This window comes from Panthera tigris, chromosome B2, assembly GCF_018350195.1.
Source record: "Panthera tigris isolate Pti1 chromosome B2, P.tigris_Pti1_mat1.1, whole genome shotgun sequence".
NCBI lineage: Eukaryota > Metazoa > Chordata > Mammalia > Carnivora > Felidae > Panthera > Panthera tigris.
In genome coordinates this window covers 39,782,026-39,808,468 of record NC_056664.1, presented here as the reverse complement: position 1 = coordinate 39,808,468, position 26,443 = coordinate 39,782,026, and the positions used below count along the sequence as shown (strand labels likewise).

The 26,443-nt window shown below is 50.0% G+C and overlaps 1 protein-coding gene across 3 annotated transcripts in view; it reads left to right on the top strand.

Moving 5' to 3' along the window:
• TFEB (transcription factor EB) overlaps window positions 1-26,443 on the top strand; it is a 54,728-nt gene that overhangs the window by 2,585 nt on the left and 25,700 nt on the right. The window contains exon 1 of one of the 3 annotated variants that reach the window (XM_042986329.1): window positions 4,843-9,545. The exons of 1 other annotated variant lie outside the window; for it this stretch is intronic. In XM_042986329.1, the coding sequence (XP_042842263.1) occupies window positions 9,430-9,545 (116 nt within the window). In that variant the 5' untranslated portion in view covers window positions 4,843-9,429. Of the gene's footprint in view, window positions 1-4,842; window positions 9,546-26,443 lie in introns of those variants that run through there. One more of the 3 variants, XM_042986331.1, reaches the window with a different exon arrangement.

Below are 26,443 nucleotides of genomic sequence, written 5' to 3'. Positions count from 1 at the left end.
TATAGAGTTACTTAGCACCTGCCCCCACAGGGAGTGGCTCAGCCACCCCCTGGCTTCTGTCTCTTCCTTTTCAAAGTCAACTTGGTTTCTGCCGGCAGCAGGCAGCAGGGGGGTTCCCCAACCGCAGCTGGCATGAAAGCCAGGTTGGGCCTTTGTCCTAGGGATGGAGGGCAGTCAGCACTTGGGGCCCAGCTTGGGGCTGCCCTGGAGATGACCGTGGAAATTGGGTTGACCTCCTCTGCTCCAGAGGGAGGGAGTTCGGGATTTCTAGTGCTGCCAGAAGTGTCCACGTCCCAGGATGCAGCAAGTGCATATGCATGTAAGGTGTATATCCTCATCTGAAAAAAGAGAGAGACAAACACACGCTCCTTCTGGGCTCTTGTGAGGATTCAGGGTGGAGCAGTGCCTGGTACATGGTGAGTCCATAGGGTTGCTGTGTGTTCCACTGTGGGTGAGTGAGATTGATACGAGTTTTGTGTGTGTGGTTATGAGATTCTAGGTATCTAGATACATGTGTAAAGATGAACTGTGTACGTGTGTGTCTATGAGAGTATCACACGATATTATATTAGAATATTCATCTCGTCTCTATGCTCTAATAGAACAATATCCTAATAAAGTTATAAACAATAGTTGCCAACATTTATATTGTGTGTTTGCTCTTTGGAACGAAGTAGGGATGATTGTTTTCATTACATAGATTCAGAGAAGTTAAGCAAGTTGCCTGAAGTCACACAGCTTCAGAGTGGTAGAGATTCTAACCTGGGCCGAAGTGACTCCAAAATCCATGTTCTCAATCTCTAAAGAAGACCACTTCAGGGTTTCTTAGGCGTTCTGTCCGAAAAAGTGGGCAGAGGGTGGTCTGGCAACCTTCTCTTCCCCAACAGGGTGTCCTGCTCTGAGCAGGGGTGGGAGCTTGCTGAGGCCTCTGCCCCAGGACTGCACCTGTCTCCCGGCAGTGCTGCTGAGCTGCTGACACAGGTGACCAGAGTTCTGTGCCGAGAGCTCTCCCGACCCGCCCGGGGAGAGGAGTTCAGACCAGGCTTCCTGGGTCTCCTTGGTAACCTCACACATTAACTTACAGCAAAGCCCTCACTAGGCACGTGTTTACTCAGATGTGGGGACAAGTCTGTAGCGGCTACGGAGGGAGAATGAGCCGCGGCCAAAGTCGTGAGCATACTGGTGTCCTCACACTGACAGGCTATGTGGCTGGGGCAGGTCCCTGCTCCTCTCAGCCTCAGTTTCCACATCTGTGTACCTAGATCATCTGTGGGGTGCCCTCCAATGTGAACCCTCTACCTATCTTTGGCAAAGGCACCTGGACAGGAGAGGCTTCCAAAAGGGAGGGACGTGTCGTGTGTGTGTGTGTGTGTGTGTGTGTGTGTGTGTGTGTATGGTGGGGGGTGGGGTAGGGGGTACTGCTGAAGTCCACTCAGTAGAGTTGTAGCTATAGGCTGGCCCTGGTGGTGTGACCAGCCAGTTTTTCTTGGGACATAGTCACAGCTAGCATGTACTGAGCACTAGCTAAGTGCCACCTAGCCAGGAGATTGTTAAGAGCATGAGCTCTGGGGCTAGGCTGTTTGGCTTGGAATCCCACCTCTGCCACTTACCAGCTGTGTGGCCCTGGGCGAGCTGCTTAACCCTGCTGTGCCTCTGTTTGCACACCCAGACTAACAGTGCTATAGTGAGGGCTAAGTATTCTGCTGCACGCTGCATGTACAGGACCTCGAATGGTGTCATGCTCAAAAAAGTGTTATCATAATGGACTCTTACGGCTCATTTATTTCTTTATTTCTCATTTCCAAGTGAGGAAATGGAGGCATAGAGAGCTCCAGTGAAGAAAAAAAAAAAGACCTATGGGTTTGCAAACAGGATTCCGCCGCACGTCTGACATCCTCAAATGAAATGCCTTACGGGGGGCGCTTTGCGGCTTCCCTGGCCGCAACCCCCACTGTTCCCTGTTGACCACACCTGGTCTCTACATTTGACAAGGTAGCAGAGGGAACTTGGCAATGCTTGCAGCATCTCTGGCACCCCTGCCCTGCCCTGCCCTGGCCGTGGCCCTGGGGATTCCTTGGGTAGCATCTGGCTTGCCCACTTACTCCCCATTCCTGACCCATGGCTTTCCCCTGCACTTCTGCCGCCTGCCCCTCCTCCCCTCTGCACCAGATGTACAGATCCCCTTGGCTGCAGTGTGACCGAAGGCAGCCATGATATCCCAGCAACAGGGCAGGATCTGGGACTTGTTGTGCCCACAGGAAGTGCTTCGCTGTGGGGCGACGGGGCAGGGGGTGATAGCAGAGGGTAGCTGAGAGGGGCAGAAGCAAGAGGCAGAGTCATCACCAGTTTTCTTTCCTGGCCCTTAAGTGGGGGCATGAGGAGGAGGGGAGAAGGGACGTCTGACCATGCTTGCCCCCCTCCAGCTTCCTTGGGGGCAAGCCTCCTTGTTGGCTTTTATCCCAATAGCAGAGACCCTAAAGTAAAATGTGATGCCATGGGGATTAATCCCTAATTCCAGCAGATTTGCCAGAAATCCATAGTCCATATTTCCTCCTCCCAGCCCTTGTTCATGCTGGTCCCTTCTCCTGATACACGCTCCCCTGCGCCCCTCCCCCTGTCCAAATCCTTGGTCCATCATATATATATATATATATATATATATATATATATATATATATATGTATATATTAGAGCATGTGACTCTTGAAGGAGGAGCCTTGGAATCAATATGTTAAAAATTCCCCAAATGGGGGTATCTGAGTGGTTTAGTTGGTTGAATGCCTGACTCTTGATTTCAGCTCAGGTCATGATCTCATGGTTTGTGCAGAGCCTGCTTGGGATTCTCTCTCTCCTCTCTCTCTGCCCTCTCTGTTCATGTGATCTCCCTTTCTCTCTCAAAATAAATAAATAAAGTTTAAAAAAAATTCCCCAAATGATTCTGATGCCCTTTCTCCAAGGCTGTGGCTCTCAAATTTGGGCATCAGAGGGGCGCCTGGGTGGCGCAGTCGGTTAAGCGTCCGACTTCAGCCAGGTCACGATCTCGCGGTCCGTGAGTTCGAGCCCCGCGTCAGGCTCTGGGCTGATGGCTCGGAGCCTGGAGCCTGTTTCCGATTCTGTGTCTCCCTCTCTCTCTGCCCCTCCCCTGTTCATGCTCTGTCTCTCTCTGTCCCAAAAATAAATAAAAAACGTTGAAAAAAAAAAATTAAAAAAAAAAAAAAAATTTGGGCATCAGAATCGCCTGGAGCAGTTGTTAAGACACAGATCGCTAGGCTTTACCACCAGGGTTCCTGATTGAGTAGGTCTGGAATCAGTAGGTCTGCAAATTCCCGTAGGTCTGGAGTTTGTATTTCGGATGAGTCCTTGGGAGATAGATGCTAATGTTGCTGGTCCCCAGACCACACTCTGAGAACCCGCTGCTTTGTAGCTACCCAGCCAAGAGCTTTCTGTCTCCTCGGTCTCTGATTGCTTTGGGCCTCTTAGGTCTGTCTCCTTTCTGAAGCCAGGTCCCACGAGGCAGGGACCACTGTGAAACCATTTGGTGACCGCCAGTCCCTGGTATAATCGGCCTCCCTTGCCCACTCTGCCTCCCTGCCCCCACCTCCCATTAAACTGACCACTGTCCAGCCTTGTGGTCTTGGCACAAGACCCTCTGGGACAAGTGCTCAGAAAATCATTGCTGCTTAAATACGGTGGGATGAGGTGGACAACAAAAGACAGTACTGTCCCCAGGAGTCATCAGAACACGGGGCAGGGTCTAAAGCTCCTTCCTGCAAAAGTGCTTGGAGCCAGAGTGGCATTGCTGGAACACGGGGTGGGGTGGGGTGGGCATCCAGAGTGTCCCTTGACTTTGTTGAAATGAGGCTGTAGAAACACCCATCATGTTATTTGACTTTCCTACCCCATGGTGGGCAAGTATTGGATCACTGTTTGAATTGTGTTTCTTGCTGAAAAAAAAAAAAAAAAAAAAGATAGGGACGCCTGGGTAGCTCATTCAGTTAAGGGTTCAACTTCAGCCCAGGTCATGACCTCATGGTTTGTGGGTTCGAGCCCTGCGTCAGGCTCTGTGTTGACAGCTTGGAGCCTGGAGCCTGCTTCAGATTCTGTGTCTCCCTCTCTCTCTGCCCCTCCCCTTTTCATGCTCTCTCTCTCTCTCTCTCTCCCTCTCCCCCCCCAAATAAATAAATGTTAAAAAAAAGTTAAAAAATGATAAAACATGCACAAAAAGCAGCTGTTCCCTTCTCCTTTCCTCAGACTGGAGATGCTGGGAGGGCGGAGGGAGGAGGAGGTGTCACTGTTGGATGTAAGGGTGTCTCCATCATCTTCTAGGAGGACTTGGGCCTTCAGGACAGCAGATAGTCAGGCCACCTTGGGGGTTCACCCCTGGGCTCTTGGGACAGTTCCTTCCTTGGAAGCTGGATGAGCTGGGGCAAACCCCAGTGGGAGGCGAGGAGAGGTGCCCTATCCCCAGTGGTTAGAAGAGAATCTGGTATACAGTGGGTACTCGGTAAATCTTTGTGGAGTGAGTGAGTGAATGGGTGTGACTTGAGCCCCATCAAGTGCCCAGAAATGAGGACACAACAAATGCTTTACTCAGGGTCTCTGCCCTGCAGGCAGGGTATCAGCTTCACGTACTAAAACTCAGGGACAGGTACATAGCTGAACAAGAAGGAGCTCTGCCCCCAGCCCCCGCCCTCCCCAGGATCCAGGTCCAGCCTCACTCTGGTTTGAGGCTGACCATCTGTCTCTTCCTGTAGAAAGTTTGCCAACAGCACCTCCCAACCCCCCCCCTCCCAACCCCCCTTCGCCACCCTCCCCCACTGCCAACCCCTCCCCCACCCCCCACCCCTGGTTCTACTAGTGGGTCTGTGGGGTGGGGCTCCGGTTTGTTTTCTCCTGTTTGCCAAGGGAAGTCACAGCCTGTCCTCTGCCTTGTTTATCATTGGTTTGGGGACAGCACCTGCCCCAGCCCCCCTACAGAGGTATGGAGTGGCCAGGAGGTGACACACTATCCTGTCCCGCCCCTGTCGCGTCTTGTCCTCTCCTGGCTCTAGCCAGGTGTGTTCTCAGCTGCCCCTGAAGCATGGTGCTGGCTGGCTTTGCCGTGGGCCGACTGGGGCTGTGGGGCTGGGAGGCTTAGTAGCCAGCTGGCTACTACTACCCCTATATTTTGGAGAGTAGAGGACTGAGGCCTGGGGAGCGTGAGGGAGGCTCTCCAGCACCCCATGGCCTTAAGCACCTCCTGGGTAGCTAACACTGTGCCGGCCAAGCAGGGTGGGTGGGAATAAGAACACAGCTCCTCCCTCAAAGCTGACAGCCTCACTGGGAATTTCACTAACCAGAGGACAGAGAAAGGCAGATTGGTGTTAAGATAGTACAGAATTACATACTAAATGAATGTATGTTCTTTGCTCTGAAAAGCATTCTTCCTTGGTCTAGAGAGTTTACAAAAGGGCTCATGCAAGCATGGAGACCTTGGCTCAGCCCTATGCACCCTCTAGACCCCCAAAAGGGCAGCTCTGTTGCTCCCTGGGTCCTCTTACCTGGGAGTCACCTCTGCAGACGTGGGAAGCCTCAGTCCTGGACAGAGTCCTTCCTTCCAGGAGGACTAGTGGCTGCTGAGTGCAAGGGGGAAGGAGCCACAGGGAGGTGGCTGGCCACCCACCTGCACTCGGAAGCCCTGGGCCATGGAGGATGTGGTGCTCAGTTGGGCCCAACCACTCAGACCTCTTTGGGTCTCCCTGTTGCTGAGCCCCAAGACTTGACCAGGAGCCTGGGGCAGTGATTCTGCTCCCCCCACCTCCAGCATCGTCCCTTCTTCCCCCTTTCCTCTGCTCCCCACGTCCTCATCCCTCTCTACCTCCATTGACTTCCACTGCATGTGGAACATTGGCCCTCCATGCATGTCTCTCTCTCCTGCTCTCTCACCCCTTCTCTCTCTCTTAATTTCTTTTTTCTGCCTCCCTCCTTTTGGTGTATTCAGAGGGCTCCTTCAGTGCCTCCCCAGTGTGAATCTCCGAGCCCTGCTGTCGGGGGGCAGGGGGGCGCCCAGAGGAATCTCACCCAGGGCAGAGTGAGGTGGGTGTGAAGGCACCCAGCCTGAGGTAGCCCCCTGCCCTTGAGGAGCCAGGGGCTTGCAGTGGCTGGGACACCCCCAAAGTGGTGGTGGGGAGATGCAAGGAGCCAGAGCTGGCTCCCTGGCCAGCTGGCAGAGCCCCTCCACGGACAGCCCTGAGCATCTCCGGATACTTCTGCCCCATGACTTAGCTATAGATTCTCATCCAGTTTGTGGGGCCTAAGTACAGTGGTTCTCAAAGTCAGGTGTGAGAAGATAATAGTAGAACTTCTGTTTCTGTTTATTTACATCCCACCCTTGTCTCCCCCTTTTATTGTGAAATACACCACGAGTGCTGATAAGCACGTAAACATACATGCACACCGTAATAAGTCATTGTAAAAGTGAACACCCAGGCAGCCACCACCCCAGTGAAGAAACAGAACGCAGCCTGCACTCCAAAATCAGCTGGTGAGCCTCGCCTCTGTCACAACCCCTTCCCCCCGAGGTAACCATATCCTGATCTTTCTGGTAATCAGTAATTGCTTTTCCTTATCACGTAACCACCGATGTCTGCAATCTTTATTAAAAGAGTGAAGCTTTGCCTGATTTTGAATTTGATACAGCCAGAACGACGCTGGACATGTTCTCTAATGTTGTGTCTTGTCCACTCAGTGCGTTTGTGAAGTTCACCCACGTTGCTCCGCGGAGCTCACGTTCACGGCTGTACACGCAGTTCATTCCACGGCATGCACTTGCCACCGTGTTTGCATCCGTCCTGCCACTTGCGGGCATTTGGTTTGCTTTCCTTCCTTGGCTACCGTGAGCGCTACTGTTAAGACTATCCTTGTACGTGTTTCCTGGTGCGTCGGTGCGTACCCTTCTCCAGAGGGCCGATAACCCCGAGTGCAATTGCTAGAGCACAGGGTGTACAATGCATATTTCACCTTTAGGAAATGTTCTGTTAAGTGGTTGTACCAATTTATTCCTCACCAGTGGCACCTGAGAGTTCCCGTTTCTCCATATTGTCGCCAACACTTGGTGTTGGCGGACTGCTTAATGGCTGTCGTGCTGGTGAGTGCATAACAGAAGCTCATCGTGGGTATCACTTCTCATCTCACTCCCCCTTCTCATCTGTTTTGTAGATCTGTTTTTGTGGATGCTTGCTGACCCGCACGATATATCCATACGTTGGTATTTATAAGCAGTTTGTGAGGAAAGAAGCAGGCACTGGGGGTGCCCATCATTTTTTCCTCATAAGAGTTTGTGACCAAAATAGCCGAAAGACTATTATAATACTGAATGCCAGCGAAGGGCTGGAGGTTGGAGGGGTAGGAAGATGGTCTTCAGAGGAGACCCGCAATGGGGCAGCCTCTGCCCAGAGGGTACTAAGCTCACAGAGTACTCAGGCCCTCTTGCCCAACACATCTGGCCAAGGAGGAGGAAGGCTATAGGGCTAGAGCCCTCAGAAGATACCATGCAACTTAGAATTGGCAGGTGCCTATCCTTCCGGGTCCCCTAGGGCAATAGTTCTCTACCGGGGGGCGATTTTGCCTCCTAGGGGACATTTGGCAATGTCTGATGACATTTTTAGCTGTCACAACTCAGGAAATGCTGCTGGCACTTAATGGGTAGAAGCCTGGGATGCTGCTAAATATCTTACAATGCCCCGGGCAGCCCCCTACAAGGACTTATCTGGCCCCAGAGTGTCAGTGTTGAGGTTGAGAAATTCTGATCTGGGAACAGAGCCAGGAACTGAGATTTGCCATAAACTTGCTACATGGCTTTGGGGAAGCTACTTCAGTGCTTCAAGCCTCATAGGGAAAATGAGGGTGGCGAGGGGTCCTGCCCCCGCCCCTTCCTGAGGCTGTGGTCAGGACTCAGGGGAGGGTGGCTGTGTAGACACTTTGGGAAGCATCCCTGCAAAGGGGCCTGTGCTGGTTGTTTTCTTTGTGGTCCCAGCCCCTCCCCCTTGACTGTGCTCCCCGTCCCCTGAACTGGAGGTGTCAGGTGACCAGCTGTGGGCTCGCCCTGGTTCCTGCTATTCCAGGCCTCAGGGCTGTAGGGGAACCGCCCTGAGGGCTCCAGCCTTTTTGATGAGGGCAGCAGAAATGAGGGGCTCTCTGGGGGAGCCCTGGGGCCCAGGTAAAACCATTTCTGACTTTGTCCTGAGCCGGGTGGGAGTCCAAGGTTGTGTGGGGTGATAAGAGGTGCCTATCATACTCTTTATCTGAGGCCCCGTTGTAAGTCTGGGCCATAAGGGATGGGAGTCAGAAGTCATTCTTGGGGGCTCTGCACACCCAGGCCCGTCTCCTGCTCACCGTCTGTGCCCTTCCAGAGTTGTTATGCCAGAGAGGACCCAGGGTTGGGTCAGAGTCTGGGTCAGAGCTCCCTGGGCCCCTCTGACCTCCCTGTTCTGGGGCGCGCTTCACCTTAGTGGCATCTCCTGCCTTCTCCAGGGGTCACAGCCAGCCTGATCTTCTTCCTACTGAGGTGCCTCTTCCTGAAACATACTCTCATTGAAAGGGTCTAGTAAACTCATCCACCTGAGGTCTAGGTGACTGACAATGGCTTAATAATTGCCAGGCTTTCTTGACAAGGAATGTTACCTATCAAAGGTGGGACTCCCTTAGACACCAGAAGAAGCGCTAGTGAAATGTCAAGTTTCTTTGACAGGCTGTGAGAGAAGTACTTTGGGCGTGAGGAACCCCTGAAGTCACGTGTTGAGCAAGAACATTTTGTCACAAGTGAAAATTGTATGGCGGCTCCTATCTTCCCAGAACTTCATAGAATAACCTTGGCCTCAGGGTCCATTTCAAGGTGGGGCTATATAGCAAGACTGTGAACTGGGTGTCTGGAAGCCCTGGGAAGGCCCAGGACCAAGGTGGCAGATATGTGGCCAGTCCGGAAGGTGGTGGACCGTGGGGCTTTGGGCTAAGAGAGTACGTGTCTCCAGGAAGGGCTGGGAGGGTGTATAGGTTAGGGCTGGGCTTGCATTGGACCTAGTAGGCTTCCTGAAAATTCTCCCTGCTCTGTGCCTCTCCATCTCAGGTGGGGGGCGGGGCAGGTGCAGCAGAGCCTATGCATTTTGAGGCCAGGCTGTGTGGGTAGTGGGGGGCTGTCAGAGGCTCAGTCTGGGAGGAGGGAGCGCACTGTAGGGGTCCTGGAGCCCAGAGTGGGGGAGATGGGGTGAGATGGAGCTGGGAGTCCGTCTGTGTTGGGTAGTCTTGTGGGTATATGAAGCCTTTCCGGGCAGGCGTGCGGTTCCCCTCTGCGCCGTGAGTAATCCTCGGCCACGCTTGCAGCTCCCAGGGGATTGTGCAACTTCCTCTCAGGCTGAGGTGCAGGGGGCTGGGTGAGAAACAGCACTGGGGAAAATGAGGAAACTGGGGCCTGCGCCGGGGCAGGGGCACGGGCCTGGGCTCTGGCCCCCCAAGTTGCTGAGCTTTCCAGGGGACCTCCTTCCAGGGGACTTCCGTCTCCCAGGTCTGAGGGAGTGTGTGCACATGAATGTGTGTGTGTGTGTGTGTGTGTGTGTGTGTGTGTGTGTGTGTTGTGTGTTGTGTCTTTGGGGAGGTAGGTGAGTGGGGATGAGGCCCCAAGAGCTGAACTGGCATTGGGGTATCTTTCAAAGAGGAACGGGAGATACTGAGTAGGGTCGGGGTTGGGGAAGCAGGTGGCACAAAGGAGGGGTCCCTGGGCCAGGCTTGGGGGGAATGGGGATGGTGGAAAGTGTGGGAAACCAGGATTCAGAGGAGCTGGCTGCCAGCCCCACTTCTGAGGAGCTGGGCAGCCCTGGGCAGTTTAAGCACTCCCTGCCTCGTCCTCACATCTCCAAGCTCATTTTGAGGCTCGGGTGAGGCCACAGTAAATACCTCCTTGCCTCAGGGATTGGGAACAGACACTCTGCTGGTCCCCCTGGGTTCGAATTCTGACCCTGCCACTCTGCAGCTATGTGATCCTGGTAAGCTACTTAGCCTCTTGGTGCCTCAGTTTACTCATCTGTAAAACAGAGGTGACAATTATAACACCTACCATGTGGGTCCGTTCTGGGGATTAAAAGACCTAATTCATGTAGAGTGCTCAGAGCAGCGCCTGGAACCCAGCAAGTAAGGGCTCCGCACAGGCAGACGCTTTCCTGGTACCCAAGCATGTTTGTAAACAGCAAAAAACTGCCCAGTGTTCATGTGACTATTTTTGATGGCAGGGATTTGAGCTGGCACCAGGGATGATGATAATAAGAGCTCACATTTCCCAGGCCTTACTTCATTTCAGGTACTGTGCCAAGTGCTTGACCGGCATCAGCCCCTTGAGCCCTCATAGTCACCCAATAGGGTGGGTGCTGTCATTACCCCATTTCACAGATGGGGACATGGAGGCACAGAGGGAGGGGTCCGGTGACTTGCCACAGGGCAAGTGATATCAGTGAGGAGGGACAGCAGAATGGTCCATGGGAGCCCTGAGTCAGATCCACAGCCCCCAGCCCAGCCCCTTTCCTGGGTTCTGCCCGAAGTGGGTTGGGAGGAGGGAGCAGGGTCGGCTGTGAAGGTGAGAAGCCTGGCTGCCAGGCCTGTGGGCTCCGGCCAGTCTCCGATCAGGTAGTCAACTAATATAGAGTTGAGTTAACACAGGGAATGGCTTTTTAGAAGTTGGCATTGGAGTGGACTTCCTCGGATGTCCCTCCTGCCAGTGTGTGGACTTGAGAGAGGGGCTGAAGACCTTCAGCGGGTGGGTGGTGTGGTGGGAGGTGAATGTGGCTCCAGACTCAGATACACCTGGCTTTGAATTCTGCCTGAGCCATTTACTGTGTGACGTTGGGCCTCCGTTTCTTCACGTGCAGAATGGGCGTGGTAAGTGTCCCTACTTCTCAGGGTGATGACGAGGAGAAATGAGATGCCGTGTAAAGTGCTTAGCACAGGCCTGGCCCAGAGTGAGTCTGACGAATGGATGACTTTATTAGACACCTGTTGTAGAGACGGCCATGTGCTGGGCTGGGAGTTTAGGCCACATGGATATCCCGAGAGGGCTATAATTTGGACTGTGGATCAAGGCCATTAATTGGACCCTAATTTCTGGCCATGAAGTCAGCTTAGGGGGTCTTTTTTTTTTTTAATAACAAAGAATAAAGAGAACATCCAAGTGTTTTGCACAGTATTGGCAAGTGTTGTCTAACTTTTTTATTTTGTGTTCATGTGCATGGGTATATGTGCTAGGGGTGTGTGTGTGTGTGTGTGTGTGTGTGTGTGTGTGTGTGTGTGTACTGGGCCAAATAAGATATATTTTTCTGTAGATCGTGGTATTTGGGGTCACCTCCTTAGAGATTATCTCCCTCTTGTGCAATGCTTATGGGGCACCTACTGAGTACACCACATTCTGGGGGCCAGACTAAGATTCTGGGTCCAATTCTTAGCATGGCATTTGTGAGGGAGCGGGCCCTGTGGGGGTCAGCAGAGGCAGAGGGGGAGCTGGTTGGGGAGGGCTTTCTGGGTGATGACAAGCAGTGGATGGGGATGGTATGGGGTGACAATGGCCGGGGTGAATGGTTGACTCGGGGTCTGGAGCTAGAGAGCCTCGTTGGCAGGTGGAGGCTCCCAGTCAATGGAGGGCTGTAGGACCAGACCCATGCAGGTGCCCGTGCTAGCTAGAACACAGGGCTGGGTGGAGGTCATCCCAGAGCACTGGACAAGGGCTGTGCCTGTCTCCTCTGGCCGTGGCAGGGTGGGCAGAGGAGGACTCAGGGTTATTGATGATCCTCCAATTGCCAAGACTCACAGGATCTACAATGACTCAGGGAGCCCCAAGGCCCATGACTTAGCCATTTCCTCCTTCCCCTGGACCTTGGGAGCCTCCTGAGCCTTCTCCCTTCTGCTTCCCCAGCTGGCTTGAGTGAGTCTGACCTGGAACCTGGATAAGTCAGCCCTGAGCCCTGGTCCATGGGCCAGAAGTCTATTACTTAGATACCTGCCCAGGGTCAGCCGGGGCCTCAGTTTCTTCATCTGTAAAGTGGGCATACTAACCCTTGAGCAGCTGGCCCTCTGGTTGGTGATGCTAATCTTGTGACCTATTGTGGATGAGGTGGCTGTAGGAAGCGTGAAGGGCTCTGGGTGGGTTGTCAGTGTTATCTCTAAGGCTGAGAGAGCTGGGGAAGGTCATGAGGACATCAGCTGCCTGACTGGAGAGCCCCCACCTCCCCACCCTGTGACCTGGGGCCATGGGGCTGTGATCGGGAGAGGCCTGTGACCTGTGGTGAGCTGGGACTATCCCTAGTTCTGACGGGGAGGTGGCCTTTTAGGAACCTCAGAGGATGAGACCCAGGTTTGACCTGGGTCTGGGAACCCCGGTTTCCAGAGTCCTCCCCTACACGAGGTCCCCTGGGAGCCCCAGCTTGGAAGTCTGTATTGCCAGGTGAGGGGGGCAGTGCTCTGGGACTGACTGGCAGAGGCCAAGTTCCAGGAAGCCATGGGTGGCTTCCAGCCTGCTGTGGCCAGAGCCCAGAGGCTCAGGCGTGAGCTCCCACGGTGGAATATGGTGTTTAATGGTAGCTCATATATATTGAGCACCTGCTCTTAGGCGCTGTGTTAAGCCCTTTTGTATATTTGCAAATACAATCTACACAATAAGATCTGATACACAGGTCTTTCTGTTATCCCGTTTTATAGCTGAGGAAACTGAGGCCCAGAATGGTTGAGCCTCTCACCCAAGGTGAGAGTGAGTGACAGAGCTGGGCCTTGGGTGTGAGTTGTGGATTCAGGCTGTCAGGGTTGAAATTTGGGTGGTACCACTGACGAGCTGTGTGACCTTGGACACAAGTGACTGAATCTCTTTGGCCATTAGTTTCTTGCTCTGAGAGCTGGGGATTACATCAGGGCTTTACTCAAGGGTGGTTGTAAGAATTATGTGAGATAATGGAGGTGGCCCGTGGCACATGATGAGGGTCCCAGTAAGTATCATCTGCTTCGTCACCACTCCTGCTGGCAGCAATAACCTGCTGGGTGACCCTGGGCCGGTTGTGTGACACAGGGTACTGACCCCTTCCTTCCTTGGGCTGGGGGAAGGGGAGGCCTTTTCCCTTCTTCCCTTCTAGCTTCTTTGGCTAGCCTAATAATTAAATGAACACAAGATAGATCACCAGAAGAACATTTAATTTTTGTGTGAACAAGATCCCCAAAGATAGGAGGCTCAAAGAAGGGACCAAAGCAGGCAGCTTTTATACCATTTGGACAAAGCAACAATACATTTGTGAAGAATGGACAAAAGAAAGAGGTTTGGGCTTGGGGGAGCTAATTAGCAAAGAAGTAACAAGGGTTGTTTATATAGCCTTCTTGGCCCCGAATTCCCTGTTTCTGGTGATGAGGATATCTCTCTGCCTCTTGGTACAGGGAGGGCACCTTTCACACGGGGTGGGGGGGGTTATTTCCTGCTCCCACAGGCACGAAGGAGGGTCAGAGTGTCCTTCTTGCACCGCTGTTCCTTGAGTAACTTTAATTCAACATAATCAAGATGCCAGAGTGGCCTGTTTTGGGGTGGCATATTTTGTTCCTCTTCATTTTCACCTATGAAACTTCAAGAAGTTTCACGGTCGAAAAGCTGAGCCGGTGGAGTGCCCCATCGTTTCACTGAGTTAATGTTTTAGTCTTGGAAACAGATCAGTTCATTTAAATGGTTGTTTCCTTTTAGGGGGTGGTGATGCACCTGGGCTCCCAAAGTTAGGCCTATGTTGTGTGAGAAATCAGGTGTTTAATAAGGCACTTTTATGGACAGAAAAGAAAAACCAAGGTTAATGATCAGAGCAGACTATGATCCCAGTTTGTGAGTTCTGAAGGCAGCCAGCTGAGATTTCTGGATGTCAGGCTCAAAGCCTCTTCAGATGGAGTGAGAGCAGACAGTGGCAATCTGACAGATTTTCCTCGTTTGCAGTTTGAAAGTCTCCGGTGATCTTTTCTGCATGGTGCCCTCAGCAATAGGCACATGAGCTGTTGTGGTGATTTCTCTGAAGTTTCTATCAAGTTGTTCACACTCTGCAGGGCTGAAGGGAAGAGAGCAGCTTTTGCTTTTAGCGATTCTATGTTAAGAGTAGAAGAAACTTGGGAGCGTTAGTTTGGAAAGCGGTAGCCAAATATTGGAGGAAACTAGAATTCAGAATCCCGTTGTTCTATGGGTAGAAAACAAGACTTCATTGATAATTAACAGCACTAGAACCTGATATCCAAAAAGTGTACTATAATTTTTCGTTGAAACAACTTTTTTTCTCTACAGTTACCCCCATTTCTATCAAAGATCATCAAATTTGTTTGCAAAATAGGCTGAGGTTTAGTGAATTTAACTTATTTATATAAATACAACAAGAATTGCAATTGACTGTATAGCATCTTTTCATATGCTTTGTAGGAACTTCTCACAAGGAATCTCAGGTTGGACTTTTAAAAGCCTCTTGAGGCTGGGAAGCTGAGTCCAGGACTTGTCATCAAGCTTTTCCTGCAGTCACTCGAGATTTAGGTGAATTCCTCTTTTCTCCAACTCTCCCAAATATAGTGAGGTTTTTGCACCTGCCAGGAAGTGACTTTCCTTACTCACCTGGTGAGGCTGCTGGGAACCCTGTAAGCACGATACCAGGCTGATTTTTCCAAGGGGCTTTATGGGCTCTATAAAGTCAACCTTAGTTCCTTAAAGCTCTCTGGTCATATCCAGTTTGTGCATTTCTCCCTCAAATATGACGTTCCAGTCAAAGCCTTGGTTTCCAAAGCCAATGTTTCCAATTGCATCTTGTTACTAGGAGAATAGATTTTTATTGACCTTGTGTAAATAGCTATATTGTCATGAAAATAAAAATACTAAGAGTTTTCGAAGTCTGGAGACGTCAGATAGGGAGAAAAAGGTAAACGTTTCAATTCTAATTACAAAAGTATAATTTACCAAATTGCTGTAAGTCATGGTTAGCTTAAGAGAAAAAAATGTGTTTTTTTTAAATCTGGAAAAAATAAGCATTAAAGATCCAACAATGTTTTAAGTAAACAGTTATAAAAATTATAATCATCTTTATCAGTTAATTCCGTTTCATGTAATTAATTCTTGTTGATATTGACCTTTTGTTAACAATTTTTTGAATCCAGTTTTTCCTTAGAGTTCTGTCAATTACTTTTTTAAAAAAACATTTATTTATTTATTTATTTATTTATTTTGAGAGAGAGAGAGAGAGAGAGAGAGAGAGAGAGAGGCAGAGAGAGACAGAGGCAGAGAGAATCCCACGCAGGCTCTGCGCTGTCAGTACAGAGCCTGACACAGGGCTCAAACTCGCGAACCGTGAGATCATGACCTGAGCCGAAATCAAGAATCAGACACTCAACCATCTGAGCCACGTGGGTGCCCCAGAGTTCTGTCAGTTCTAACCCAGTTCAGGGGTATGATCTGAAGGTTAGTAGAAAACCGTATTCTAGAGTACTTGTCAGAGTCCCTTCCATGAATCTTTCTGAAAATGAAACACCTTTGTAAAAGTATCAGAATAAAACAAGAACTTATATAACTGACAAGACTTAAAAATGCCTATGGTTAAAGATCCGATGAGAGCTCATTACAATGTTATTGACAAGGATATTTGGTTATTGCTGAGACATAAATCTTATGATAATAGCTAGAATTAGACTATATTAGGACATATCAGATTTCTAGGAATTTTATACAATTTCTGGAACACCTAAAACATATTCCTATACAAATACAACATAAAGAAAGCTTAATTTTATTTGAGAATGCTTCCCACGTGATTTAACATAACAAGTAGGTCTAATTAGTTTAAAATTCCCTCCCACCACCTCTTAGGTTTTGTTGTAATTGTTTTTGTTTGTTTAAAAAAAAGAGAGAGAGAGAAAGAATGAATCTTTCAGATGTTCCAGAGACCCTCTGGAAAGTCCCAAAGTCAGTTTGAAGTCAAAAAGACTTTATTTAGAATTTGATCTGGGGAGTTTGTCAAAAATATTAAAAGACTTGCATGCTTGCCAGAAGGATCATAGATCATCATCAAACAATACTTACTTACCTAGTTAACCAAAGTGACAATAAAAGATTTAAAAGGCAAATACAGAAGATTCTATAGTTGTGTGCAAAACTTGGCTCTTTTAATATTGAGAAGACTTAGTTTTCTTAAGTAATCAAAGGTCTGATAGTAAAGACAAACTTAAAAGGTTAAAAAAAAAAAAGACCTTTTATAATCTGTTATCAGGAGCAGACCAAAAGTCAAAGAAAACTTTGTCCTTTTAATAGTCTTAGTTTTATAATAGGCAAGCTATTGATATTAAAGTTTATTTAAAAAATTTTAAAACAATTTATTTACCTTTGAGAGAGAGTGAGAGAGACAACAGTACAAACTGGGGAGGGTCAGAGAGAGACGGAGACAGAATCTGAAGCAGGCTCCAGGCTCTGAGCTGTCAGCACAGAGCCTGACGAGGGGCTCGAACCCACAAACTGCAAGATCATGACCTGAGCCGAAGTCGGACGCTTAACCAACTGAGCCACTCCAGGTGCCCCAAAGCTTATTTTTAAAAACTCTTGTAATATCAGTTTGATTTTAGCCAGCTTGGTCACACAAGGTAAACTTTTCTCTCACTCTCTCTCTCTTTAACTTTTTATATGCATTCAGTTTGTTCATTTTCTTCTATCCCATTGTGAAAAAACTTAGCTCTACTTTAGGATAAAGTCACTTTTAGTTCCTTCAACAAAAATGTATCTTCATACCTCATGCCTTTTCTAACCAAAATAGCCACACCCTACTCTTTTTTGCATATAGTTATTTCCCTTACTATTTCTAGTAGTTTTTAATTACATATATTAAGATTTTTAACCCTTAAAAATTATAACTTCTAGTGAAAACTAATAAGTAAAAAATGATGAACTGTATGTTACACCAGCATTCTAAATAGCAAATAGCTATTAGTAAAATAGTAGTAAATAAATACTAAATATATAGTAAAATATATAATAAATAGCAAATAGCTATTAGTAAAATAGTAGTAAATAAATAGTAAATATATAATAAATATATAGTAAAATAGCAAATGTATAAATATATTTTATAATTTCTAGAAACATGTGCCTTTTTAGTAGTACAAATCTTTTAATGTCGCCAAGACATGCTTATTAACAGACCCAAACATCTTTAGTTCCTCCATAATAGGAAGATAAAATTAGGTAAACTAATGTTCCATAATTAATGTTTAATATTTTATCTCATTTGGAAATGATCTTGATATTCAATGAATTTCTATTATTTAACTTAGCAAAAGTAAGGGTGGAAGTTATCAAAAGATTTGGGAAACTGTTTTTAAGTAGGCATAATATAAACCACAATTCTTGTTGAAAAATCTACCTAAACACTTTTATCTCCTTCATCTATCGAAATTACTTGTTTCAAACATTACGTTCAGATTACCCACAAAAACTTCATGAGACGTTAGACAAACTTAGACATCATCCCAAGCTATTTTTCTTGCTGACAAATTTTGTGACAGGGAAAACACAAACGTATTTGACCAGTAAACCCTGGTAGAATAAAAGTTGTATGTTTGCATCATATTTAATGCTAATAACTCTGAAGACATGTCTATTTTCACTAAACTGACAAGATTTAACAAGCTTTTATTTCCCAAAGATTATCCCAAATCAATGTGAACTTAACACTTAAGATTTTTCATTAGCCCAATTTTCAAATCGTTTCATCCTTCTGATGAATGACTTCTCCCTAAAGTTTGCGTTTCAAAGAATGGCTCTTAGGTGCTAGAGAAGATGGGAATAGAAATTCTATATAATGAAGGCACAGAAAAAGTATCTAAGGCAGGGTGCCTGGGCGGCTCAGTCAGTTAAGCATCTGACTCTTGATTTCAGCTCAGGTCATGATCTCACAGTCGTGAGATCGAGCCCCCATGTTGGCTCCACGCTGACTGCTGACCGTGGTGTTCTCTGCTTAGGACTCTCTCTCCCCCTGCCCCTCCCCTGCTTGCGCGTGCTTTCTCTCTCTCTCAAAATAAATCAATAAACATTAAAAATAAAAGTATCTAAGTCTTTTCCAAGGAGTTTTGGGGTATATTTGCCTCTTATCAGAGGTCTAGAGTAATTCCTATTTAAAATTTTCCTGCTTTTTCTTAAGTGCAGGATAATTCTATTTCCAATGTCCTGGTCTTTTACAATATCATGAGCATTTTGAGATGAAGAAGTGAGGTTTGGGGATTGGTAAAGACAGGTGGGATTTGAAGTGTGTCCAGAGCCACATTTCTGGCTTTGTAGAGATTTGCAAGATGTTTCCAATTCCCCAAGGACTGGACTGCAGCCTGAATATCAAGGGACTGATCTGCCCATCCACCTAAATTTGCTGCTTTATATCGGGGTGATTTCCAACTGAGATGGAAAAATTTCTACTTCTAGAGATTCAGGGTTTAAAACAGTGTGTCTAAAAGTCTACCTGAAGCATTTAACGATGGCCCAAAAGTTTATCTAAGGCATTTAACAAAGGCCTTCTTGGACCAATTCACCTTAGGAGGGAAAGCCTCTATTATTGTTCTCATTATTGAACATTGGCCTCCAGCTGATTCATTTCCTGATCATTTGTAGGAGGGCCTGGAAGAAATTCTGGTCATCTGTTTTCTCTGTGAAGGGGGGAGGGGTGCTTTTCCCCAGGAGGCCATCTGGCTTGTCTGATAACTATGGTGTAATCATGGCTGGGAAGATCGTTCCATAGCAGCCAGTTGAGGTCCCTGTGAGGGGGGTTGTGAATGACCACTAATCCTTCAAACTCTTCTTTAAATTTGGTAGGATCTTCTCCAAGTAGAGACAAAACGGGCTTTGTAATTTCACGCTGTTAAAGAAGTCCTTAAGGCTAGCCACCATATTCCTTTGTATCTTCTTTTTAATTTGCTCTATCCATAGGTACCAATAAGACCATTATTTAGAATGAGAGCTCTCTAATTTTTTTTTAACATAGAAGTTTGTCCAATTCAAAGAATCCATTGTCATTGACGAGGAGGATCTTATATTAATCTTAATAGTGACTCAAACCAATAAGCCCTTTCATAGCTTTACATAGACATTAGAGGTGTTCCTAAAGAGGGTGCAAAAGTTGCAGCCCTTGCAAGATCCAGAAAGTTCATTCCCAGAGTTACTCTAAGAAAACAAAGACCTCTGTTGTCATAGGTGGTAATAATGATGTAGTGAAAATGGAGTCTCTGGGAACGTTAGATGTCTCTAGTAACAGACCTGCTGATTTGTGACACCAGGTAGGTGCTACTGTTATGAGACTTTTCCAGCACTATTAAGACAATGCAGGTTGAGATGACTGAGGCCTTTAATGGATTGGGACCCCCTTGTGATTCCCCCGAGAGTTGGTATCGTCAGACAAAGAGAGTGCTGCTTGTGGTTCCTCATGTCTTGGAACCCCAGTCTGTTCAACAGGCCATTAAATGTATGACGGGCCATGCATGTCCCTGCTGGTTTCTACCAGAAAGAATATTCTCCTTGGTCACAAAGCCAAGCTCTTAGGACGTAGAATAAGACGAAAGGAAAGGAGACCCATGGTTCTCCTCCTTATGACAAATGACACAAAAGACAGAGACAAAAGAAAACAATGACAATCTCTGGTTGAAAGAGGATCAATAGAAAACAAAAGTATTTACGACACACTTTTACCAGAGTCCCTATACCTAAGGAACTAGTTTACACAAATATTTAGAAATGGAAAGGACTGGATCACTTTTGCTTTCTCCAGACCCAGCCAGCAGAGATCTAAGAGACTGACATGGTAAGAAAATTTACCTTCTGCTGGCTCCTGCTCAAGGTCCCAGAGTCTCTCAGCTGCTTCCGGAGTGAGCACTGTCCAGCCGGTGAAGAGCCCCATGCTGGACAGCAAAACTGTAGGGGAAGAAACTTTCTTCTTCTACCCTTCTAGGTTCTTTGGCTGGTCTAATAATTAAATTGACATAAGATAGATTAACAAGAAGAAAAACAAATTTCATTTTGTATGTACCATAGCCCCCCAAAATATGAGGCTCAAAGAAGTGACCAAAGCAGGCAGCTTTTATGCAGTTTAGATAAAGGAACAAATTGTGAAGAGTGAACAGAACAAAGGGGTTTGGGCTAAGGGTAGCTAATTAGTAAAGAAGTAACAAGATTTGTTTATACAGCCTTTTTGGCCCCAAATTCCCTGTTTCTAGAGATAAGGATGTCTCTCCACCCTCTGGTACAGGGAGGGTACCTTTCACCGGGGAGATTTATTTCCTGCTCTCAGGGACACGAAGGAGAGTCAGAGGGCCCTTCTTGTACCTGTTTGTTTTTTTTTTTTAACTTTATTTTTTTTATTACTTTAAAAAAAATTTTATTTATTCTTGAGAGACAGAGTATGAGCAGGGGAGGGTCAGAGAGAGAGAGACACAGAATTTGAAGCAGGCTCCAGGCTCTGAGCTGTCAGCACAGAGCCTGACGCGGGGCTCAAACTCACCAACCGCGAGATCATGACCTGAGCCGAAGTCCGATGCTCAAATGACTGAGCCACCCAGGAGCCCCTTCTACCTGTTGTTTCTTAAGTACCTGTAATTCAAAATAATCAATATGCCAAGTGACATGTTTTGCTTTCTCTCTCTTGCCCCTCTTAACAGGATTGTTGAGGAAGAGTTGGGATCAAAAGCCTGAGTGGGTCCTGAGGAGGACTTCATAGAACAGAGGTGCTAAACTCCCTGAACCTCCCCCCACCTCCCGCCCTCCAGAGCTGCCAGGAATTTTTCAGGGCTTGCAGCTAACTTCAAAGTCCTGATGCATTTTGTTTGGGCCTGCTCCAAGCTTTCATGTTTCCTGCTGGCCTTGATAGGCGTTTGAATTGGTGGCCCCAAATCTACTCCAGGGGACCCCAATCCTACTCCAGGATTTCCCCAGATGTGTTCTATGGAAGGATTTGGTGGTCAAGCAGGGATGGGAGAGTGGGAATCAAAAAAAGCAAAATGGTTTTCTTTGCTGGAGGACTTGTCAGAGCCTTTGATATGCTGATATTCATTGTGTACCTCTAACACGGGGTCTCAACATCCTGCAGGATAGCTCAAAGGGCTGGTGTTCAAACCTCCATTTTCCAGATGGAGAAACTGAGACCTGGAGTGAGGCCCAGGAAATGATTTCCCAAGATCATGCAGTTATCTCTAGTAAAGCTGGGACTAGATCCCAGGGCTCCTGAGTTTCATGGCCAGTGCTCTGCCCATGACATCCCCTCCTTCCTGTGTTCTTCTCAGAGAAATGTTGTATGTAGTGCTGCTCCCTTCCTGAAGGCCCCTCGCCTTTTTCTGGCCCCTCCCCTCTGGCTGCCAGCGCATTAGAGGGTGTCCTATTCCCTCTGGGCATCCATTGATGCTATGCCCAGCACACACGCTCCAGGGAGTTACCTGCCCGGCTAATGGATGGCAATAAGGCTGCATCCTAGCTGTGGGGCCCAAGTTAATTGGGTTTCCTGGGTCCCAGTCTCCTCAACTGTATCATGAAACTTCATCACCTGGTTTATCACCTGAAGTTGTTGAGAGGTTCAGCTCTGACACCATATGTGATTGTGCTCTATTCATGTTCAACTCATGTACGGATACCCATGAGTCTAACTATTTCTATCATTTCTGGGGTACAATGAGGGAAGAACAACGGGAAATCCGAGCAAGGCCCTGGGCCATGGGATCTGGCATGTTGGGACTCCTCGATTCTGACTCAGCTCCCACACTGGATATCTGCCCTTTACTGTGCCACTGTCCTCTCTGGTCTCAGCTCCCCAGTCACCTATGAGGTGGGCCAGTCTGGCTGACTCTGGGACCCATTCTGCAGTGAGACATGAGGGGAGGGAGCTGGGGGCACGGTTTCCTAGTTTTCTGTGGGGAAGTTGGTGTTCAAGTTGGGGAGAGAAGGTCAAAGCATCTTGGGGTACCAACACAGGTCTGCCTTGAGTGGGGTAGTCTTCCCCAGCCCTCCTCACCCCTTTGATAACCCCCAGCCTTCGCCCAGGGTGGCTGGCCACCGGGCCTGTAGGGTAGGAGGGCGTGTGAGTGCCCCCATGTCCCCGTCAACTCAGCAGTTGGGAGTTTAAGTCCCCTAGGCCCTCTGTGGACTGTGGTGGGCTCCAAAGGAGAGGCCGGGAGGTGGGCCAGGCTGGGTTGGGAGGTAGGAGGAGTGTCCTCTCCCCCCCCCCCCCAACACTGTTTGCCTGAGTTATTCTTAGCGCTGACTCATTATAGAGTCTATTTTTAGCCTTGTTTCTAAGTGTTGCCAACATCTGGTGCAGCCAGTACCGAAGGGGGTAGGGATGGCAGGGGCGACCCCTTTGGGCATTGCCGGGGACTGGAGCCATTGGCAGGAGGGCCAGGACAGAGCCCTCTATGTCCCACACCTGTCACGACTTGAAGCCAGGCACACAGTAGGTGTCCTATTTGTGCTTGTGCATTGATTGCTCTCCCACTGTCTCATCCTTCCAGGTCCAGCCCCTGTGGGGGGCAGGGAATGAGTGTTACCTGCCCCCCAGCAGGAGCTGATGGTACTTACCAGGTAGGCTTTCCCGTGTCCACCGCTCAGAAGTTCCAGCTGGCTTCTGACGCCCGCAGAGAGGGACCTCAGAGGAGGGAGGCAAGCCCCAAGCCAGGGCCCCTGTGACAGCCACCACCAGAGGAGACGCCGGCAGACGTTAGAGGGGAGTAGTGTGGCTCAGTGGTTATGGGTATACAGCTGGACTGCCTGGCGCCCAGGCCTGGCTTTGCTACTTCCTAGCTGCGTGACCTTGGGCAAGTCGTCATCCTCTCTGTACCTCAGTTTCCTCATCTGTGGGACAAGGATGGGAGTACAGTGTTTTGAAGACTAACAGAATAACGTGTGAAGTGCTATATAATAAGGAGGTGGTGGCCTTCTTACCACTTTCGTTGTTGTTATTACTAATGAGAAGCTCTGTGTGTGCCCCCTCTGTATGTTGGAGTGAGTTGGGTAGGAGGCTTCTCAGCTTTTCTCTGCGTGAAGTGAAGCTAGGGGTGGGGCCCGGAGAGAGTGGTTATAACCTCGGCATCGTGATGGCGATCCCTGCAGGGCTGCAGCAAGGGATAGAGAGCATACAGGCGGGTTGGGATGTGGGCTTTCCCCTTCATGGGTTGAATGAGTCACTTAACTTTTGTGACCATCCATTTCCTTACCTACAAGACAGATATGATCACAGGCCATAGAATTCTTGCTGGGCACACGGTGGGAACTGAATCCGTGAAATTTTGTGGGGGGCGGGGCGCATTGCAGGGTCCTTTTCCCGGAAGGGGGATGGGGTGCCATTGCCTTGGGAGTCAGGGAGGAGAGCTTGGCCTGGAGGCTCGAAGAAGGGGGGCTGTGATCCTAGCTCTCCCTCAGCTGTGTGATCTGCACACATTTCTTGCTTCCCCTGGGCTTCTGTAACACAAAGAGGTCAGAGAAAGCTGGTCTTGAGACTTCCTCAGAGCCTCGGGGAGTGATCTGGGGACTGTTTGAGCGCGTGGGGGAGGCCCCCAGTTGGAGGCCAGGTGGTCTGGCCACCCCCCTCAGCCCCACAGAGCTGCTTTATTCTCATGCTTTACATACATATCGAGGTTCTAGGTAAAGTTTATCAGAAAACAGGGCTCTCCTGCTAGAAATAGCCCAGGAAATCTCTGGTGGGTGACTTCCCAGGCCTCTTGTCATCTGATGGGCATTGGCTCTTGGAGGTGACCCATGCAGGGGGAGGTGGTAGGGCTGAGATGGGGCAGAGGGGCCCCTGCCACAGCACTGGCACATAGCAGGTACTCAAGAAATATTTGAAATGAATGAATGGAGTGGCCCCGGGGCAGTATCCCAGAGGAGCAGTACCTCTGATTTGGTGGCAGATCTTCTCCTACCCTTTCCTCTGTCCCCCGCTTTGGCCAGCCTTAGGCTCCCTCAGCTCTGGGGTCCAGGTTCAGCCTTCCTCACTCGGAGTCCCAGTTTGTCCCTTGATAAAACGAGGGCGATAGGCTCAGCCTCAGAAGGTCCCTTCTGGCTCTCAGCCTCGGTTGTCAGGGCAGGTCACACGCATCCACACACGCATCCACACACACGCACGCCCGCACACAGCTCCGTGACGTGGGCCTGGCTGGAGGGTGGGGGGCTCCTCTTCCCCTCCCCAGGAAGGAGCCCCCTCAAGTTCTCCTGAAGTGAAGGTTGGGGTGCTGCAGGTCTCTGGATGGGGCCCCCAGGAGATGATGTGCTGGAACTGGGGCTCGGCCTGTGGGTGTGAGAGGAAGGGTGGGCATCTGACTGTGTCCTCTGGGCTGCAGCTGCCACCGTGACCTTTGTGTGTGACCTTCTGGGAGTGTGGGCGGCTGCCCACAGAGCACATATTTGTGTTGTTCTGCCTGGGTGTGAGGGGGTGGTGTGAACGGTGGCAGTGAGGGAGCAAGGGCAGTTATCTCCTGTTGCCGGGAGCCGCCAGGGCTCTGAGAAGAATGGAAAGTGATTTCATGCAAAGGAGCCCTTCCGTCTCTGCCTTTTGGCCACAATCTGAGGTATGGGGTGGCCTGGCTTCCTTCCTTTCCCCCACCTGCCTGCCAGAGGCCCCTGTTCCCCCTCCTCCTGCCTCAGGGATAAGGGACTGCCTTGATCTGCAGTCTGACACCCCTCTCAGGGGGTTTTCGGGAGTTGGTCCATACCCGCAGCTATAGGAGTCGGTGTGGGGACCAGGAGGGCATCTAGGCCTCGATTCCTGGCACTACGTAATCCCCTAAGCCGGAGGAAGTAGCCTGCAGAGGCCCAGGCCGGGATGCTGTGGTCATTACCCCGTTACCAGCCCAGTGGTTTTCCAGCTTGAGAAGACCTGCCAGGGAGGGGAGGGGAGAGGCCCCACCTGCCCACCGGCTCTGCCATCCCAGCTGCAGCCCTGCTGGTGACTCATGCCCCTGGGGAGTGAGCCCGGCTTCTCTCCCCTGGGGCACCCGGGGCCTTGGTGCTGAGCCCAGGGCCCCAGCAAGCTGGTGGCGGGGACGTGGGGCGGTGTGGTGTTGGGATTGAGGCCCCCTGTCTGGGGAGAGGTCACAGCAGATTTTTCTTGCACCTTCTCCTGGCCCCTCAGACTACCTTCCCTTTGCCCACAGGGGAGGTCACAGCCCCCAGATACATAATGGGTCCCAGATGCCTCCTGAGTGAGCAGCCCAGTGGGGCAGCTGGATCCAGGAGTCCCTGTTCCCCAGTGCCCGGCACTGTGCACGACCCCATTCCACTGCCTGGGCTCACTGAGGGCGTGGGTGGTGCCTGCCTTCCTACGCAGCCCCCAGCGGGGCTGTGCCGCCTGGGAGGGATGGGGAGGCCCTCTCCAGGGAAATTAATTCCTGGCCTGACCCCAGATGCCGGCCTGCCCAGCTCTGCTCCAGGGTAATGCTGGGTGTACACACAGCCCCATTGTATGCCTGGGCTCTGTGCCCGCCATGGGCCTGGCACCAGCTCTATCAATAGCAGTGGCTCCTCAGTTCCTCGGCACCCCCTGCCAGGGCCCGAGCCACTGGGCCCCTGGTGGGGAGGAAAGGAGGCCTAGTGATCGGGGTGGTGGGTGTGTCCTGAGTGGAGGGGCCGGGACCATTCGGCCCCTTGAGGAGCCAAATGAATACATTTGCTTTTCTCACCAAGTGTGAGGTACAGGAGCAGGGAGCGTTATCCCCCATTCATATGAGGAGACCGTGGCATTGAGGGGCAAGGTGACTTCCCCAAGGTCACACAGCTACCAAGCGGTGGAGCTCAGGGCTGAGCCCGGGCGGCCTCGGGGCCAGAGTTGGAACTCGCTTCCAGCTCGGGGTTTAAGAAAAGGCAGGCCTGCCTTCTTCTTTTCACAGCCCAACTTTGGGGACTGTGGCAGACCGCTTCTGGAAAGTGTATGTTCCCAGGGTGGAAGGGGGCCCAGGAGCAGTACGGTCTGGAACCCCATGTGCTTGGGAGAAGCGTGGTAGTTAATTTTCAAGGATGATGTAGGTGGCTGAGTGGGCAGAGCAGGTCTCCAGATCTAGAAGACAGCTCTGTGCCTCAGTTTCCCTGCTCCACCTGCATCGTGTATCTCCTGTGCTTCTTGGGAGGGCCCAGGAATGTAGAGGTGAGACGTGGCGAGGGCTGGGGCCTGGAGCCTCACACTCTTTTCCTCTGCTCCACAGACTGGTGGGGAAGGCCCCCTTCCCCAATCTAGATGCCCCTGGAGGCGGGCTGCCAAGGCGTCCAGCCGCTTCTATTCTGAGAGTCCGTCCTGAGCTGCCCCATCTCCTCAGGTTTCCCAGCCTGAAGGGACCTCTGAGGCTGTGGGCAGCTTGCAGAGGGGCAGCCTGGCTCTGGGCTGCGAGGGGGGTCCCGCTTCTGCCCATGTCCCTCAGGGCAAGATGGACGGTGCCCAGATAC